General features: G+C 41.3%; 1 protein-coding gene across 1 annotated transcript; it reads left to right on the top strand.

The window, feature by feature from the left end:
- The first annotated feature begins 415 nt into the window (after window positions 1-415).
- LOC132371989 (serum paraoxonase/arylesterase 1-like) lies at window positions 416-18,338 on the top strand. The gene is given in 8 exon segments (XM_059933878.1): window positions 416-493; window positions 1,218-1,406; window positions 4,461-4,587; window positions 7,399-7,568; window positions 7,571-7,598; window positions 8,819-8,900; window positions 12,597-12,728; window positions 18,210-18,338. Coding segments are annotated over 7 exon segments (699 nt in total). The 5' UTR covers window positions 416-493; window positions 1,218-1,297; the 3' UTR covers window positions 18,261-18,338.
- The last annotated feature ends 67 nt before the right edge of the window (window positions 18,339-18,405 follow it).

Genomic DNA, 18,405 nt, shown 5'->3' with positions numbered 1-18,405 from the left:
AACCATTTTCTAGGACTGGCCGCTTGTCTTTTGTTTCAGCCTTTTTTATACCAATGCCCATCTTCAAATAAAATGAGCAGTGATATGGTTCAAAAAACAAACCGTATATGCATTCATACTGATGTTACGATTTTGATAGTATATGTTCTATGCATATTTGTATTCCTGTGTGTACAGTGAACTCTTATATTACCCTTTCTTCCATTGTGGCAATTTGTGAGTCCAGTGAGTTCAAAAATGGCTTCCCATTCATCTGTCTATTCCTTGAAGCACTTAAGTGGTATGTTCAAATATTTGCTGAATTGAGTGTATATATGTGTGTACGTGTGTGTATATATATCCCCTCACACATCATTTAGATTTGTATCTTTTTTTATGCTTTTCAGAATAAGCCTTTTAATTTAAAATCGTTGATACTTTATTCCACAATTTCCAAACTTTGAAGAGAAAAGCCACCATGTTGTTGAACCTCTCCTGCGTATAGATCATTGCGGTAGGTGATATAGCTCAAAACAAAATAAGTCAACAACCTAGTCTAGGAAAACAGAGTTGATAGGATACAGTATACAAGTCATCCAGCCATTGAGAACCCTTTGCTTCCTGTTGTAGTTCATTCAATCCAGTTTTCTCCTGTGAAGATGGAAGACTAGTCATCCTCTGCAGAAGTGTCTTACAAACTCTTTTTTAGAGGAACAGAATATATATTTCCAGCAAAATCTTATATGGGACCCAGATATGTAAAACAAATAGATATGTGTCGTTGTTCTACCTTCAGGCTAAGAAAGGAGTTGCTCCCTGGGCTTACTAGACTTCCCCTAAACCTCGTCTTTGAGATGCTTCCAATGAACCTGCTAGGGGATGGTTTAAAAACCATAACCAATGTTCTGTCCGTGTTCCTTGCTTATATTATTGAAGCCCATTCGTAAATGTTTCTTTGGTCTGCTCTTCTTTTTTTTAATCTTTGTCATGGGTTGGTAGCTTGATAGCTGTGATATTCGACACACATGGAAGGGTCTGTGCCTGTTGTGTGGGGTCACCTGGTGGAGCATGTGGCTCCCGGAGACCCCGTGGGCCTATTGCACGAGCCAACTAAGAGGCTTCCCGTGGGGCCCTGTGGCCGGAACCAGACAGTGTGAACCCATGTGCCATCTACCACCTCCATCAGCATTTGAAGTATTTATAAAGTGCCTGTGTTTTCTCCTCCATTATTCTCTAAGGGATTAAAATATCCTGGAATAAAGAGCTTTGAACCCGATAAGCCTGGAAAAATACTTCTGATGGACATGAACAGTGGATCATGTCCACTGTTGAAGAGGCTACAACAGTGTTGGAACTGAGGATCACTGGAAGTAACTTTGATTTGTCTTCATTTAACCCTCATGGGATTAGCACATTCACAAATGAAGGTAACAATATTTATTTAATGTTTATTTAATGTTTAATGTTTGTTAAAAATAAAGCCAAATTTAAAAAAACAGAAAAATGTTAATGAAAGAATATTTCTTTTCATCCAACTAAAGTATAATCATGAACAATGTTCTTACTCTGGGTTTTAAACTTACCCTCATGTTAATTAAATATAACGTTAGAACCACGAAAGGCTTGAGAATGCTGAAATATTTGAGATTTGCAAAACAACTAATTTTTAAAAATACCAACCTTCACATTATCTCTGTAATTACTATAGTAATGATATTCAGCTCTAATCATTATGGTTTTTTCCAACTTAAAGAATTTTACAGATCCAGGCATTTACAGGAATAGATTTTTCTAATGTAAGACACCTGCAACCTACAGATCCACTGACAGATGGTCACTTTCAATGTCTCCCTGCCCACTGGTGCCTCTGGTTGTCTTCAAACTACTTCTCCACATTTTAACATGTTGCCCCACCCCTTATGCCTTCATCCCACTTCTTCCCTTCTTTTTGCAGCCATTTCCTTGGTCTCTACATTAACTCTCAATCCCGGTTGCACACACAAGCACCTGGAGAGTTTTAAAAAGGCTGATGTCCAGGTCCCAGCCCCAAATATTCTGATTCAGTTGGTCTGAGGGAGGCTTGGGCGGTAGTGCTTGTTACAAGCTCTCCAGGAGATAAAAATGTGAGACCAGGGTTGAGAATCAACCCTGTCGTCCATCTCCTCATCAGACAGTCCCTTCTTCGGTCCCTGCAGACTTTTCCCATTTTGGTGGGCTAAAATTGCTGCCTTGAAAGTTATCAGCAATGTCTCTCTCTCTCTTCCAACTCTCCCCCTCTGCCTCTCCTTCCTCCTTGCCCTCCCCTCCTCTCCTCCCTCCCTCCCCCCTTCCTTCCTCCATCTCATTTTATACTGTTGACCCCTTTCTCCTTCAATTCACTCGCCCCTCCCTGATACTGCAGTACACTTATCTGTTCTTATTCTGATTCTGCTGCAGGTTGTCTCCCCTCTTTATTATTTTGTCACTCATTTCGAATTCTCTGAGCATTCCCCAAAGGACCAATATTTTGCCTCCTCTTTATTTTCTCTATTTCAGAAAGTTCAGCCATGTCACAACTGTAACTGTGCTGGCTCTCTAGGAGAACACCCCCAAAGTGGATGATGATGATGATGATGATTTTAATCAGCTCTTCAGTTCCCTCCCTTCAGCTTATTAGATACTTCTATTTGGGTTCCTCTGCTATAGCCACATTAAACTCAAAATGTCGAAAAGTAATTCTTTATCCTCTTATCTTCCATTCTTCAGGTTTACCCCATATGACTTCTCTTCTTCCATATATGTATATATGAAATATACATATATCCATATATATTTCCCTTTCAATGACCTCTTCACCCATTTATCAACACTATATTTTATTTTCAAAATATTTTAAGTGCAAAGGAATAGGGTGTTGTGTGTGTGCATGCTCTTTTAAATTAAAATGGGAAAAGTAACCACATAAATATTACACAAGTGCTCGTATAAATTGCTTTTGCATTAAACACTACATCGTGGATTCCTTTCTCTGACAGTGCATTTAGAGCTACTTTACAATGGCTCTTTAGAATTCTGTTGTGTGGGAGTACCATAATATAGTTCATCTGTTGATGGATATTCAACCTGTTCCCACCTTTATGCTCATTGAAAACAATGCCAAAATAAACATTCTTGTACATATAGCTTCTGTGAATACTTCCTTAGGATAAATTCCTAGAGGTGGAATCTGCTGTGCAAAACGTGAATCCGGGTTTTAATCCTCACTTACGTTTGATTTCCGACTCCCATATTCCTCAGCCATCATCAGGGACTTTTGATGCTTCCTGTCAAATACCTCTCTTGTCCTTTCCTGTCTTTTCCTGTCAGTGCCATCTTCCTGGTCCAGTCCCTTCTCTCCACGTGCCTGGATTACTGCCATACCCACAGGTCATGTTACTCCTTGGTTGAAAGCCCCCTATAAGTAAGCCCTGGATCCCTATCCTAAACCCTGAAGACTGGCCTTGGCTCCTGTTTCTGTGGCTTCAGTATTCCCACTCTTTCACTCCTCCAACCACAACCTCACCATTAAGTGTTCCAAGGAAACGCGTGCCTCAGGCCCTTTGCACGCTCTCTTCCTTCAGCCTGGAGCACTCTTTCCCCAGATATTCACATAGTTCAGTCTCTCATTTCATTAGATATCTGGTTTGACATCATCTTCTCAGAACTTCCCTGACTCCTGTGAAGAAGACATCTCATTACTCTCCATCCCTTTATCTGGTTTTGTTTTCCCTTTGTAGCACTTAGCACCAATTAAAATAAACATTTGCTTGTCAAATGGACTAATGGGAAGCTTCATAGCTGGCTTTTCTGTTCAAATTTCTTCAATTCAACCTCCTAAACTTTACACTATTTTCCTTTAAACACCAGTTCAGTCACGTCAAAGCTTTCCGAAGACTCACTGCTTCCAAAGGCAAAGACTATGGCCTAACTTCACTTGCCGGTTCTGATCATACCTTCTTGACCACTTAAACTGGTCTCTTTCATGTCTCAGAGTTGCACTGACTCCCAGAATCTGCTTCCCTTTGATATTATCTCTCACATGGTCTTTTTATGGAATTGATCATCTCACACTGTGTAAATTACACCTGAGCACACCTTCTCTTATTGATATTCTTCACATCTTTTATCTCTTTTATCTCTGTGCTGCATCTTGCTGAGACCATTTGCAGTAGAAAGCTTAATAAGCTCTTTGGAGTTTTAGTGTCAAGGGCTGCTCATTCTTAAGTTGAGGATTTTTTTTCCCCTTGTGGAGTCTGGAGTTTTTAGAGACTGTCACTGGGTCTTCCTTTAGCCATTTTTCTTTGGAGCAATCACAAATGCTTCTCTACAAAGAGATGAAAATATTCCATCTGCCTGATACCCTAAGTACTGGTTGGAGGTGGGTTGAAATTGCTTTCTGGAGACAGGTCTGACAGCTGACAGCTCGGTTAATGTTTCCATTTTTGTTTTTAATCTCTTCTCAGATAATACCGTGTACCTGCTGGTGGTGAACCACCCAGATTTTAAGTCCACGGTTGAGTTGTTTAAATTTCAAGAAGAAGAAAAGTCACTTTTGCATCTGAAAACCATCAAACACAAACTTCTGCCCAAGTACTGAGATATGTCATATTTCTATTTTCCTTTAACACCAGTGGATGGTTAATCCATTTTTAGTGTTTCCTTTTGGCAGGGAGTGGGGGACGGGGTGGGAGGATAATGGCAACTCCCCTTTCTAATGATCACAAGCTCCTCCAAGTGTTCTTTTGCAGAAACTTTTTTTTTATATAAATTTATTTATTTTATTTATTTATTTTTGGTTGTGTTGGGTCTTTGTTGCTGCATGCAGGCTTTCTCTAGTTGTGGCTCGCAGGCTCAGTAGTTGTGACTCGCGGGCTCTAGAGCGCAGGCTCAGTAGTTGTGGTGCACGGGCTTAGTTGCTCCGCGGCATGTGGGATCTTCGCGGACCAGGGATCGAACCCGTGTTCCCTGCATTGGCAGGCAGATTCTTAACCACTGCGCCACCAGGAAAGTCCTCTGCAGAAACTTTTGAGGACTCAAGCCCCTCAGAGAAGACCCATCCTCTTCCTCTCTCATTTCCCAGGTTGGCTGGATGCTGCTTTATGGTTCCTGGCCTATCAATTTAACAGATTATTTTATTAACTTTTTACAAATATTTTCTTTTTTTTAATTTTTATTTTTGGCTGTGTTGGGTCATCGTTGCTGCGCACGGGCTTTCTCTAGTTGCAGCGAGCAGGGGCTACTCTTTGTTGTGGTGCACGGGCTTCTCATTGTGGTGGCTTCTCTTGTTGCAGAGCACGGGCTCTAGAGCTCAGGCTCAGTAGTTGTGCACAGAGCACGGGCGTAGTTGTTCTGCAGAATGTGGGATCTTCCTGGACCAGGGATTGAACCTGGGTCCCCTGCATCGGCAGGCGGATTCTTAACCACTGCACCACCAGGGAAGTCCCACAAATATTTTCTTAATTAGGTTTTATTTCTATACCAGTTTGGATTAAAGAAAATGAGGCCTGGAGTATTTAACTTGCCTCAGGTGACACTGTCAATAAATGGTACAACTGGAACTTTAACCCTGGTATCTGGAGTCTGGAGCTTGTGCTCTGAGTCACTATGAAATAGTGAAAACTTATTTTATTTGTTTTACCATTTAATCTTGGAAATCTTAATTTTGTCCAATTTCCCAGAGTTAGAGTATTTTTTTTCTGGGCAATTGCAAATATATTGGTCTTTGGCAATATAGAAGCAAACTATAGTTAGTGCCACAATTAACTAAAATTCTGCTCTCTCAACCCAAGGATTAGCCATGTATATTTTCTGCTTTGTATTTGATGGTTGTTTATATGGTTGTCTACAACATTAATATTCCAATGACTAATCTATTATAATTTGAGCATGTTATTAATAATAATAACAACACAATGGTCATTATCGGTCATTTACTATATGCCAGGCATGGTGCCAGGGTCTTTGATTCATTATTTCATTTTATTCTTACCCCAGCCTTTCAAGGTATGGAGAGGCTCAGAGTTTAGTGACCTGCTGTGGCCCCATGGATGAGAGCAAGCAACTCCAGAATTCAAATGGAGTTCATCAGATTTCAAAGCTATTACTCTAAACCCTTCTGTTCTGCTCCTTTTTATGAAAAATAGCAAAGGATTATAAAGCAAACTAATTTCAGAAATCTACCTTTAAAAAAGAGAGGAAAAACCCCCAGCTTGCAGGCTTATGCCTGAAGCCTGTACAGACTAATCCTAAATTCCTAGACCCTTTTTCTCATGTAGTAACTGTGGCTACCACTGATGGAGGCTTTGTCATTGGCAGGCTCCCCGCAAAGCAGACAGCAGGCATCATCTCGTTGTAATTCCCACTGCAACGCCACAAATGAAGATTCTGACCCTTAGTCTTATACTAATGAGCTGTATGACTTTGGGAGAATCATTTAACCTCTCTTTACAGATGAGAAAACTGAGGCTCTGCACGCTTATCAAAGTCGCCCAGGAGCCCAGAGCTGCGTCAGAGCTGATGTGCTGGCCGTGACGCCCTCCGCAATGGAGCGGAGATAATTCTCTCCCAGATAACGGCCCCCGGGAACTTCTGTCACCTCAATCAGCACAGAATGACTCACTTATATGTTCGCTGTTGTACCTATTAAAGCAGAAAAATAGACTCATATATCTTAGATTTTCAGTAACACAGGGAGAATCAAAATCAGAACAACAGCAACAAAAAAGCCACAGCATCCTGTTTCTGAGCATTCTTGCTCACAGACATTTCACTCCATTTAGAATTATGAAACTTTGCGGCTGGATGTGTGATCCTGTAAGGCTGAAAGATAGACCAGCCCATCTACTCCTTTTTTATAGATAAGGAAACTGAGGCCCTGGCATGTGAAATGATTAATTTTCCCTAGATCACACAGCTAATAGTAGCAGAGCTTTAACTAAAATGAAAGTCTCAAGATTGCCAGGGTTTTTTTCCACTGCCTGATGCTGCCTTGGACTGTTCTGTATGAGCATAAGGAAATGTGTGGCCCTGATAATGATTCCTGGCCTCATTTAATGTCTGTGGAGTTTAGTCTATCTAAACACACACACACACACACACACACACATACATACATACACTTTTTTTTTTTTCACATACACTTTTTTAAAGACACAGTTTATAGGATTTTTATGTTCCATTGCTATTAATTAATAACCTTTTAGGGTTTCTTAGGGTAATTATTGTCTTTGAGGATTGTATAGGTTGGACTGATTTCACATAATTCTGGGCCATAACAGCTATTGTGAAGGCTCCATTCCACTTTTTGATTTTACAAGTAGACATTAATGAATGCCAGTGCATAATCCTGTAATGTACCATGCCTTCACCTGCATGTGTCACGTGTGTGCGCTTGAATTGCAGTTTGAATGGCATTGTCGGTGTGGGACCTGAACACTTCTATGCCATCAGTGATCACTGTTTTGTTGACCCCTACCTGAGATCCTGGGAGTTGTATTTGGGTCTAGCGTGGTCATTTGTTGTTTACTACAGTCCAAATGAAGTTCGAGTGGTGGCCAGCGGATTTGATTTTGCTGTGGAATCAACATCTCACCTGATGGCAAGTATGTGAACTCTTTAAAATGCCATGCATGTCCCCAGATTCTCCTTAGACATCTTTAGAGCATGTTCATTTTCTAAATGATGGGATGCATTTTAACATGTTATCCCAGTAAGAGGATTAGGGAAAATGTAAAATATCTTAATTTTTCAGGGGGTAACATATATCAAATCAGAATTTTCTGTTTTGTGAAGGCATACTCTTTTTAAATTTCTTTTTTGGGGAAAAAAGTGCATTTCAAGAGGGGGTACTGCAATAAACATTTAGTATTACTAAACAGCTTTGCTTTGAGGGAAGATTTTTGAGTGTATAATGAGATTAACAATTTGTAGGTATGTATATATCAGTAGTGCTGGTTTGTGACATGACAAAAAGCTTGTACCAAAATGTAAATCAAGGCACCACTTCCTTCATAAAGAAAGTGTTACCATGGGGAAAAAAATGAGCCTCACTAAGTAGTGTGCTTAGTGATGTAGTTGATTTACATTATTTTCTGGTGGTGACCGTGAAACAATTCACAGACCAGCAGTGGTTTGGGGACCACACTTTGGGTAGCATTGGTGTGTATATAAAATCCTCCTCGTCTTGTATCATGAAGGATTTGTAACATACTTAGAAGGTTAGTAACATATTTAGAGGGTAGTAACATATTTAGAGAAAGCAACACAGACAGTTTTCAATTATTCATATCATCTCCTGGTCTTCACACATAGCAGATAATCACGCAGTCATTTATCTCTTTGTCCTGGGGTGCACTGTGCTTAGACTGGCCACAGATCTTTATGATGAATGTGACATTGCGCTCAGGGTAGAGGGGAGGAAGTCTCCTCTCAGATACAGGCCAAGCACTTGTCTTCTCTTGTGCTTTCTCTGGCCTAAAACGAGGGGCTAAAATGCAGAACCTGGGGCTTGCCATTATGTTGACAAACCAAGAAAAGCACTGTCATGCTTTTGCTCCCCGATATTTGTGTTAGAGTTAAGTTCCTTCCCTACTAGTCAGTGCCAATTAGCTTCCCACCTTTAGAAATAACTTTTCAGAGATTAAAACTCCTCTGTGCACTGTCAACTCATTGAGTTCCTTCAGAATTTGGTGTGCTTTGAGACAGGTTCCATTTTCCAGTCTCTAAGCAAAGTCCTTCCCTAGGAAGAGTTATTACAACTTCATGGTAACCTTCTGAATCACATTACTTCACGAGCTTTGATGTAGCTCTTTCTTCTTTGAAGGTATGTCTATATATCTGAAGTGCTGGCTCATAAGATTCATGTGTATGAAAAGCACGCTAATTGGACTTTAACTCCATTGAAGGTAAGATGTATTAATACTATAAGTTTGCAGAGTGATAATTAGATTCTAATTGATTTGTGAAATTAAAAGTGAGGAAAAAAGGATTGTCTAATTGGAGTGGGTGAGAACCAATTTTTCACTCCTTTATTGAGTCCTCAGCATCGTATGGGTTTGTTGTTCACTTTTGCTTAGCTGCAGAGTGGGAAGCAGCACACCACACACATCACCTGTGAAACTTTGATTCTTTCTGCTCTAGTGAATTTTAAGCTTGGCATTGTGTTCTTCAGTTCTCTCTTTCCTTCCTTCCTTCCTCCTTCCCTCCCCCCACCCCTTTTTTTTCCCCTCCATGTTGATGGAACAGACAATAGCCTCAACTTGTATACGACAGCACAATATTTATGAAGCCCAAGTACTCACAATGGCCGCCAGGTGCCCTGGCCGCCCATCCCGTTGCTGCATTGGTCTCCAGCCCTTGGCCCGCTGCTGAGATACTCCTGCTTGAGTATTTCTGGGGCTCCCCCGGCGAGGCCCTGCCTCAGGATGGGGCACTTGTCTGTCTCCTCAGGTGCTCTTCCTCCAGATCTCCATGGCTCTCTCCTTCATACCTTTCCAGATTTCACTAAAATGTCACTTCAGCGAGGCCTTCCCTGGGCACCTAATCTAAACTTGCAACTCTGCTCCTCGCTAAACACACACACACACACACACACACACACACAATTTCCTATCTCCTTTATGGCTTTATTTTCAGCATCCTTTGCTAACATATTTTGTATTTTACTTCTCTTCTCTATTGTCTGTCTGCCTCTCCTACTAGGGTATAAGCGCCACAGGACAGATATTTTCTCTACGTGTTCCTGGAAGAATTCCCACACGTAGTAGGCACTCAGCAAATTAACTGTTAATTTGACATGCTGGGGCAGGGCATTCTTCAAAGCTTCATCTTCACCCGAACCAATTCTGATCCGGTCTGAAGGTTTGGAGCAAAAGGGGTAAAAACACAAAGGAGAGGAAAGAAGAAGTAAGAGCAAAGTGGAGCATTATGAAAGTAATGCTTCGGAAAAACACGAAGATAGGCTCCCCGGTCAGAACTGCCCACGGCATATGAAGCGCTGTCCCCAGGCCCCGTGTGACGGTGCCCGTCGGTGCATCTCAGCGACTGTCCTGAGGGGCTTCACTCTGAGAAAATTACCTCGCAGCAACATCAAATGTAACATCATGTTTGACATTAAAATCACTGGCAGGGCTAGTTTGGTATTAGCTGAAGTAAAATGGAATGACACACACTCATATTGGCTGGGGGAATACAAACAAATTGTGGTTATAACAATAGGCACTTCTGCAAATTGAAAGTTAAAGGATTTTGTAAGAATAAAACCCAATCCAATATACATTCAACACAGAATCATAAAGGCACTGCTCTTGCCGAGGCAAGATTGAGGGCAAAGCTTATTTCAGGTTTGGCTCCCACTTCTGGCAGCAAATCATGCCTGTCTCCTGACATAACAATTCAGTTGAGACTCCCCCCCTTTCAACTGTAATGTTATTCTTTCTTTTGAAGGATCATATTAATTAAGACCAGTTAATTGATACTTGGAGCACCAAGAAATTTGATAAACTAGCTGGGATTGTTCTTAGAATCTGGGATGAGATGCAGATGAGTTATGTCCTGTCAAAGTGTGGTATATACATACAATGAAATATTATTCAGCCTTAAAAAGGAATGAAGGACTAAAACGTGCTATAACACCTATGAACTTGAAGACATTATGCTAAGTGAAATAAGCTAGACACAAAAAGACAAATAGTGTATGATTCCAGGTACCTAGAAGAGGCAAATTCATAAACAGAAAGCAGAATAGAAGTTACCAGGGGATGGGGAAGGGAGGAATGGGGAGGTACTGGGTACAGTTTCTGTTTGGGATGAGGAAAGGTTCTGGAAATGGATCGTGGTGATGGATTCACAACATTTCAAGTGTACTTGATGCCATTGAATTGTACACTGAAAAATGACAAATTTCATGTTTTACATATTTTACCGCAATAAAAACGATCCCCTCCTCAAAAAAAAGAAAAAAAAAAAATCCAAGACACAGCCAATGAATAGTCTCACTTGAGTTCCAACTCTCTAAAAATTGGGATATTTGTTAACAGAGGTTCCAGTTTTTCCCAAAGAGAATAATTTATTGTTTCCCTTACCAAGGAATGTAAACATTTCCACTGGACTTTGTGGAAGCATGAAACGTGGTCTCAGTGTGCATCGTGGTGAGTTAGTATTGCTAGGAGTTACAGGTTTGCAAGGGAAGAGTTCATTGCTGAGCCCAGGATGGACTCCCTGCTGGACTGTCAGCTCTTCCTCAGCAGGACCCAGGCCTGCCCCTTGCTCAGCAGGCGTGCAAGGCAGGAGCTCATTAATCATGCAATGAATGAACAGGACCCCAGGTTTCTGTGTTCTTCTCCCACTCTCACTCCCCACCCTCATCTTTGCAGGCTTTCATCTGCCATGGAATTCACCAGTTGGCCATATGACCCCTTCCAAAGATAATAGCAGAACCCCGCGACAAACATTTTCCTCACGTAAAGAACTTAACGTATCAGCCTAGAATGTCTGACACTGGGATAGATGGGGTTTGGGGATGGAGGAGACTTGGAGCTGATTTTGGCCAGAGGATGTTTGCTCAGCCGCCTCCTTTGGCCAAACTTGCCGGTTTCCAGGGTAGGAATGAGTGATGGCGCTGCATGAAGGTCAAAAGGAGGCTCTGCCTCAATGCTTGAGCCCTCTCGTCCCTTCACGGCCATGTGGAGAGAGATCTCATTTTGAGTAGGAAGCACAGGGCAGCATGGGCTCACCACAGCTGTCTGTCTGCCCATGCTCTGGCTTGTGCAATGAGGCACCGCCAATTATGACAGGGTCTCTGGGTGCTGAGGTAGGCTGGCCTCTGTTTGAGGTACACGGTAGATATTGTTTCTCCAACTGAGAGTTAGAGGTAAACAAATAGATGCGATTTCTCCCCGGTAGAAGGCAGCCAGGATGATGAATGATGGAATTAAGAATCGTTGGTATTATTTATGATCCCGGTACAAAGCCGCGACAGCAATCTGTGCAGTCATCACATGCTTGCAACTTATATTTAGAAAATAAACAGCAGAAGAACAGGGAGTTGAATAACATCAGGAAGCCAAGAAAGAAACTTTTCCTCAACGCCAAGGCACAAATTAGACCCCGGGTGATCATTTCTGCTCTGGCTGCAGAGCCTATGATTAGCCGTTAAAGAAGAGCCTACATTTCATTGATGTTCTCATCAGAAATGAATCTACATTTCCTGGTTGTTTTCTGAATGCTTATAAAAATATCATTTGCACATGCCGTTTTAGAAGGAACTGTTTTAGGCTGCACTTAAAACTTTTTTTCTTTCAGTTTTAATTTCATGCACAGATGTTAGTCCAAATGCCTTCATCTAACTTTTAACAGTCTTCCTTGGTTTTCTGATCTTCCCCCTCCCTCGTGTGTCCTGGAAACCGGCAAAATACTAGCATAGATGGAAAGCTAGAGGAATTCCCTTGAGTGCTAGTGAAATGGGGCAGAATTGTCATGTCCCCAGAGCCAGGAGTGTGGTGACCAAGGACAGGATGATAGTTCTCCCTGATGTATTGCTCCATCACCTCTCAAAGTTTTTTCACTTTCTCTCCTTCCTTCTCTCCTTGGTTTTAATCTAGAAGCCTCTGGACTTTAACACACTTATGGATAATGTATCCCAGGATCCTGTGACAGGGGACCTTTGGGTTGGTCGCCACCCCAATGGCATGAAAATCTTCTTCTATGACCCAGAGAATCCTACTGGATCAGAGGTTAGTTTGCAAAATGAATCATGTCAGTGGTTGAAAATATAAATCTCAATTATATGTGCAAATAAAAGGGGGACATGGATAGATGACCCCAGAGATCAGATATAAAAGGGAATGGGACTCCGGGAGGCACTTGAGTCAGAGTGCAGGCGGGAGACAGACGGTACGTGTAAACTGGGCGATTTGAGGGGACATCATGAGGGCACTACGTACAGAGGTGTAGGCACAGGCAGTGAACAGGGATAACGCAGTACCCCAAGGCTAACAAGGAAGGCAGGGATGGTTACCAGAAGCCAGAGGAGAAGGGAGCTGTGTGTGGAGAAGGCGCTGGGAGGGGAACCTGACCTCTGGTTGAGGGATGTAGCCAACCAGCAAGGGCCTCACGGGGCTGGGGGGCTGGGGTCAGTACCCCACCTCCCTGTCAGCCTTCCCACTCCCCACCGCTGCTGCAGCTGCTCCTTGGTCAACCTCTACTGGAGGGTGGAGGGCAAGGGAGCCCTGAATAGGCTTTGTGCAGGCGGAGCAGAGTGGAGAGTGGGCCTGGAGGGCTGGGTTAGGAGAGCCAGCACTGGACTGGGGTCCATATCTTTATTTCAATAGTTTCTCCAACTTGGCAATTCACAAGAGTTTAAAAAATATACTATACCACATTGCTATGGTCTAATCATTTGTGTGTTACCTGCCTTCCTGTTCAACCCCCTTTTCCTTTGTGTCAGTACATGCACAAGTTCATGTTATGGACCAGTCCTAAAGCAGGGATGGCCATCCTCTCTAAACCTTCCTGGCAGAATGGAAACCTAAATCACTTGCTGGAATGATCTGGGCTTAAAAGAACTTCTCTTCCATCTTAGTTTTAGTACCCAAAGACCCTATTGGTGTCCATGTTCTTTTTTTCAGAGGATTGTTTTGGCAGTGCAAACAAGAATTTGAAACTCACTTTGCCATGGGCATCTGAACGTTTACTATGACTTACCTGGGGTTTTTGACTCGGAGTTTTCAGCAGGTACTAATTATACTTGTTATTTACATCAGATACACGGTATACTTTTTGACATGATTTACTGCTATGTATTCTTTTTAAAGCTCAGTTTTAAGAGTCAGTCTCATCCCACCCTCCACCCCTGAAAAAAAAAAAGATTTTTTTAAAGCCTACGTCTCTTGGATAGGAAACAAAAACCAAATACGTATTTCCATTTGCCTGTTGGCCCTTCATGCCCTTTATCTTTGGGTTTACAGGACAATTGTGATTATGGTGAACGGCAATCCTCTGTGCCTTTTGCTAGTTCTTAGCTATTAGGACTGCTATATGGTATGCTGAATAGAATTGAAGAAATGTATGCTGTGGCGTGTTCACTGTTCAGAACTGGGCAGAATGTTAGATTCTAATTTGTTCTTGCTTGTTAGCTCATTTGGTGAACTTGGGCCATTTGCTATAGCATGGACTTAGTTTGCTATTCTGGAAAAAAAATACTTCCTTTCTAATGATGCATCTGGTACGGTATAGCAAAAAGTAATAACGATCCATTGTCTAATGCACTGCCCCACAGAAGAGTGATTTAGTTTTATTAGAAAGTGGTTTCCTAAAGCCAAGGTGCACCATCAACTATTTCCCAGTAACTAACTACTACATGTGAATGCTATAGCAATTTCCTAAGACATCTGTCTTCGGTGCCAGCTGTTTTGGAGAGGTCCTTTTAAATGCTCACGTTGACCCTTTAATAAACAAGCACTAGCCTTCCTATTCTGCCATATTTGGTGTTTTTGTATATTGGTATCTGTTCTTCAAGTCACTGTACTTTATCCTAAAGCCTTCAGAAGAACATGAACTTAAAGTTGAAAGCGAATTTAGAGTTAATATAGTCCCACTCATCTCATTCTACAAATGAGAAACAAATAGTTAAGTTGAAGATCCAAAATACAACCCTGGGCTCCTGCCTTACAGTGTTCTCGGTATAGTAGGTGAATCATATGAAATTACCATTTTATGGGCCAAAATGGTCAAACGTCGGCTATCATGTATAGCCGTCTTAGATACTATCAATACTATACTGCTGCTAATGATACAATCATATTTCTGCTCAACGAAATGAAGGAAACCAAACTCATGAAATCTTACACATTTAGAGTTGGGACCCTAAGTTCAGAGGAATGATGAATGTGGTGGAGAGGTATGTTCTTTTTTGGGCAATGCTCTTTTTTGTGTTGGTTTTTGTTTTTATTGCCACATTTAAAAACCAGGAATTAAGTGTAAACATCCAAATTCCTAGCATAATACACAAAAACTGGCCTGAATTCCAGCATGGCAATAATTTGACTATTACTGAGTAATACCCCCTCCTTCCCACAATTTACCACAGTCCCTACTGCTCCTTTATGTCTCACACCCAGGCTGTACTACTGATTTATAGTTCTTGCCTCTATAGGTCTTTGAGTCTCTATCTCTGTTAAAGATCATCTGATTAGAATCTGTCATTTTGCCAAGGAGGAAACAGGTATCATATAGAGAGTAATTTTGGAACAAAATATGGTTTACCTAAAGGTTTCTTCTTATGGAGAAATGACCCCATATTTAAAGTTATGTCTTGAGTGACTTTTTTTTTTTTTTTGAGTGACTTTTAAAAATATTAATCTAATGTTGTTTTTGGATGGGTGCTCCAAATCCAGAAGATTTTAGAAGAACCCAAAGTTACAGTGGTTTAGGCAGAAAATGGTACAGTGTTACGAGGAAGTACGGTTGCCTCTGTGTACAAAGGGAAACTGCTGATTGGTACTGTGTTCCACAAAGCTCTTTATTGTGAGCTCTAACAAACAGGCCAATTTGCACCCATGCCCTGACAACTGGGAGCTCCTCATTTCAACTGCTTGCCACATCTAAGGGGCCACAGTGATCTCATCTGAACAATGAATGCTGACCCTAAATTTGGACATCACAAGAGATGAAAGTGTGTTTAGCTGGGAACAGATGTGATGCATAAGGCTTCTTTGAGAGTACAATATCAAATCAGTCTTGGGATATTTGACAACTTCATTTACCAGTAAAAAATCCTTTAAATGGAATTGCTAAAATCATTACGTCAGTTGTCAGGTCTTAAGTAACTTAACTATATGTGACCCAGAAAGTCCTTTCCCTAAAACACGTTTTCCCTGAGAGCACATGAGCTTATCGCTGCCTTGCGTTGTCTCGTTCAAAGAGCAGGAAGAACGCACATGTCATCAGAGCCCCAGCACTCAGAGCCTCCAGTTCACGTGCTGGACAACCAGACATGCACTAAGAAGTTGTCCTCAGCTCCAGGCCTACCTCAAAGCCATTAGACATCCTGGCACACTCAGACCCATTCCCATTTCCCTTCTAAATATGGCTTTCCCAGTAAATAGAAACTTAAATTACCCCAACTCTCCTTTTACTCTTGCTCATTTTTGCATTGCCAAAGGCTTAGTCACAGATAAATTACGGTTTGTGTGTGTGAGAGAGAGAAATTAATATACCCCATTTGTTACATTCAGTCTTCTGAACATTTAAGGCTTTAGGAATAAAACTGTTGAAAGGACCCCCATACTCTGGGGTGGGCTGACTCGAAGCTTGCCCTATGCTGCGTGAGGCCAACTGCTTAATGGATTTGTCACAGACCCGCTCCTAGCTAATAGGTATCAGAAGCTGTGATGGTGAAGCCATGATGGGGACAGAAAGGTGGGCGAGGGAGCATCTAGTGGGAGCTTTGATCTTTTAACTTTATGCCCAGTTCCATAATTGTGCTTTCAAATGTAATTCTAGCTGCCAATTTGCACTTTACCAGGGCTAAAACTTATTTTTAGTGTCATTTCCATGGAAAATGTGCACTTTGCTCTTGATTGATAGATGTATTTTGACAGTTAATACAGGTTTACCCAGTCAAGGCTTGTTTTAGTTGAAAGTGAAAATGGAAGAGGGGGAAAAAAAAATTACTTTGACAGATCTTGGTATTTCTCTTTTTATTGCATTCGCTGTCTAACAACAATAATACTCATTGGCAAGAAATTTATTTACACTAACAAATTAAATTTAATCAAGGAATTTTTAGATTGGTTAGAAAACAAAGGACCACTGTGATATTTTGCTTTGAATGCCTCTGAAAACCAAAGAGTAAGAAATGGCGTTTGAAACAGAACAATCTAGAGAAGTACATATTAACCAAGCACAAGAGAACAACCCAGACGTGGCACTATTGTCTCTTCCATGCAAATGATCAGACACCAAAAGGTACAAATTAAAATTTTCAGATAACATGCTATCCATACTTACTGAACTTAAAATGATTTCCAAACAACTGTTTTCCTTTAGTGATACATAAAGAAAGATGAAAATAAATCAACTCCTCTACAACGGAATAGAATTCATTCTCTCTCTTTTTTTGTTTTCAGCCGGCCAGTTTTGTTAGTGATATGTAGCAGGTGTACTAGTGGTTTAACTGCAACACCATTAAAAGGTATAAAAGCAGCAGTGATGATCATAAATAATATTAAGGAAAACATATACATACATATTTAAGGGTTTTCACTAAGCACTAACTAACTCTGATGTTGTTGGAGGTGTTATCTAGCTGGAGTGCCTCCTAATTTCCACTTTTTAAGGGGATTTAATTATTTTGGCCAATTGTTCTTTCATGGGTGAAAGATTAAATTCTTAACGGGAAAGCTGGGCGTGTGAATAAGACAGCTGAAGGAAACAGAAGTGTACGCCTTCCAACAGCACTCATGCTCCTGTCCACTTGTGTTATATCTGGTGATGAGCTGTGTCATCACTCCACAAAAGAAGTAAATAAATGGTCCCGTGAGAGCAACGCTGCCACCGGAGAGCCAGCAGTTAGTGACTTAGGCAGCACAGCGACCCAATGTGTAATTTTAGAGCGTGAGCGAATGCACAAGAGCACACAGTGCAATTTTTAGCCAAGGAAACTGCAGTCTGCAGCTGAAAATCCCCAAAGCTGTATAAACTTCTGAGTTTCAACTCAGCAATGTGCAATCTTGACATCAAAGCATTAACCAAACGTGTGAGGAAATTTCATCTCGCTAAAATACCAAGTATCTAATAAACCAATTTTACCAAAATATATAAACATGTAGAAGGATAAGTGCATTTAATAGAAATACGTTAAAAAAATCTCTTAAAATCTCATGAGCCATTCAATGTACACACACAAAAAAAGTGGCAATAAGGCTATGATACTGCTCAGGGTCCTATCTGACATTACCAAGTTCCATATACAATATATATTTTTGATGCCATGTGATTGCAGTATGTGCATGTATGTACGGTGGGAGATATAGTCACACGTATGTAGTTCTGTACATCTACACAAATGGCATGCACATTCTTGAGACGTTGCCTCTTGTTCTCTTATTCTTTACCTCATTCATTCTCCCGTCCCTAGCGATTTGGGGGTGGGGGGCTGGGAGGAGGGGCAAGGATTGGAAATCATCGTGTTTCTTTCTTTTCCCACTCTGCAGGTCTGGAAGCAGGTCACGCGCCATGCTTGGTCCACACACTCACACGTGTGAGCCTTCCAGTAACCACCATTCCCTCAGCACATCCACACAGACACGCGCACACAAGCACGTCAGCACCCTCTGTTTAGCATAAGGTAGAGCCTGATGTTTTCATTTTCCAGGGGAAATTGCTTCTGTAGGCTTTTTCTTTGCCCTT

This window comes from Balaenoptera ricei, chromosome 9 (assembly GCF_028023285.1).
Source record: "Balaenoptera ricei isolate mBalRic1 chromosome 9, mBalRic1.hap2, whole genome shotgun sequence".
NCBI lineage: Eukaryota > Metazoa > Chordata > Mammalia > Artiodactyla > Balaenopteridae > Balaenoptera > Balaenoptera ricei.
This window is presented reverse-complemented; position numbering and strand designations above follow the sequence as displayed.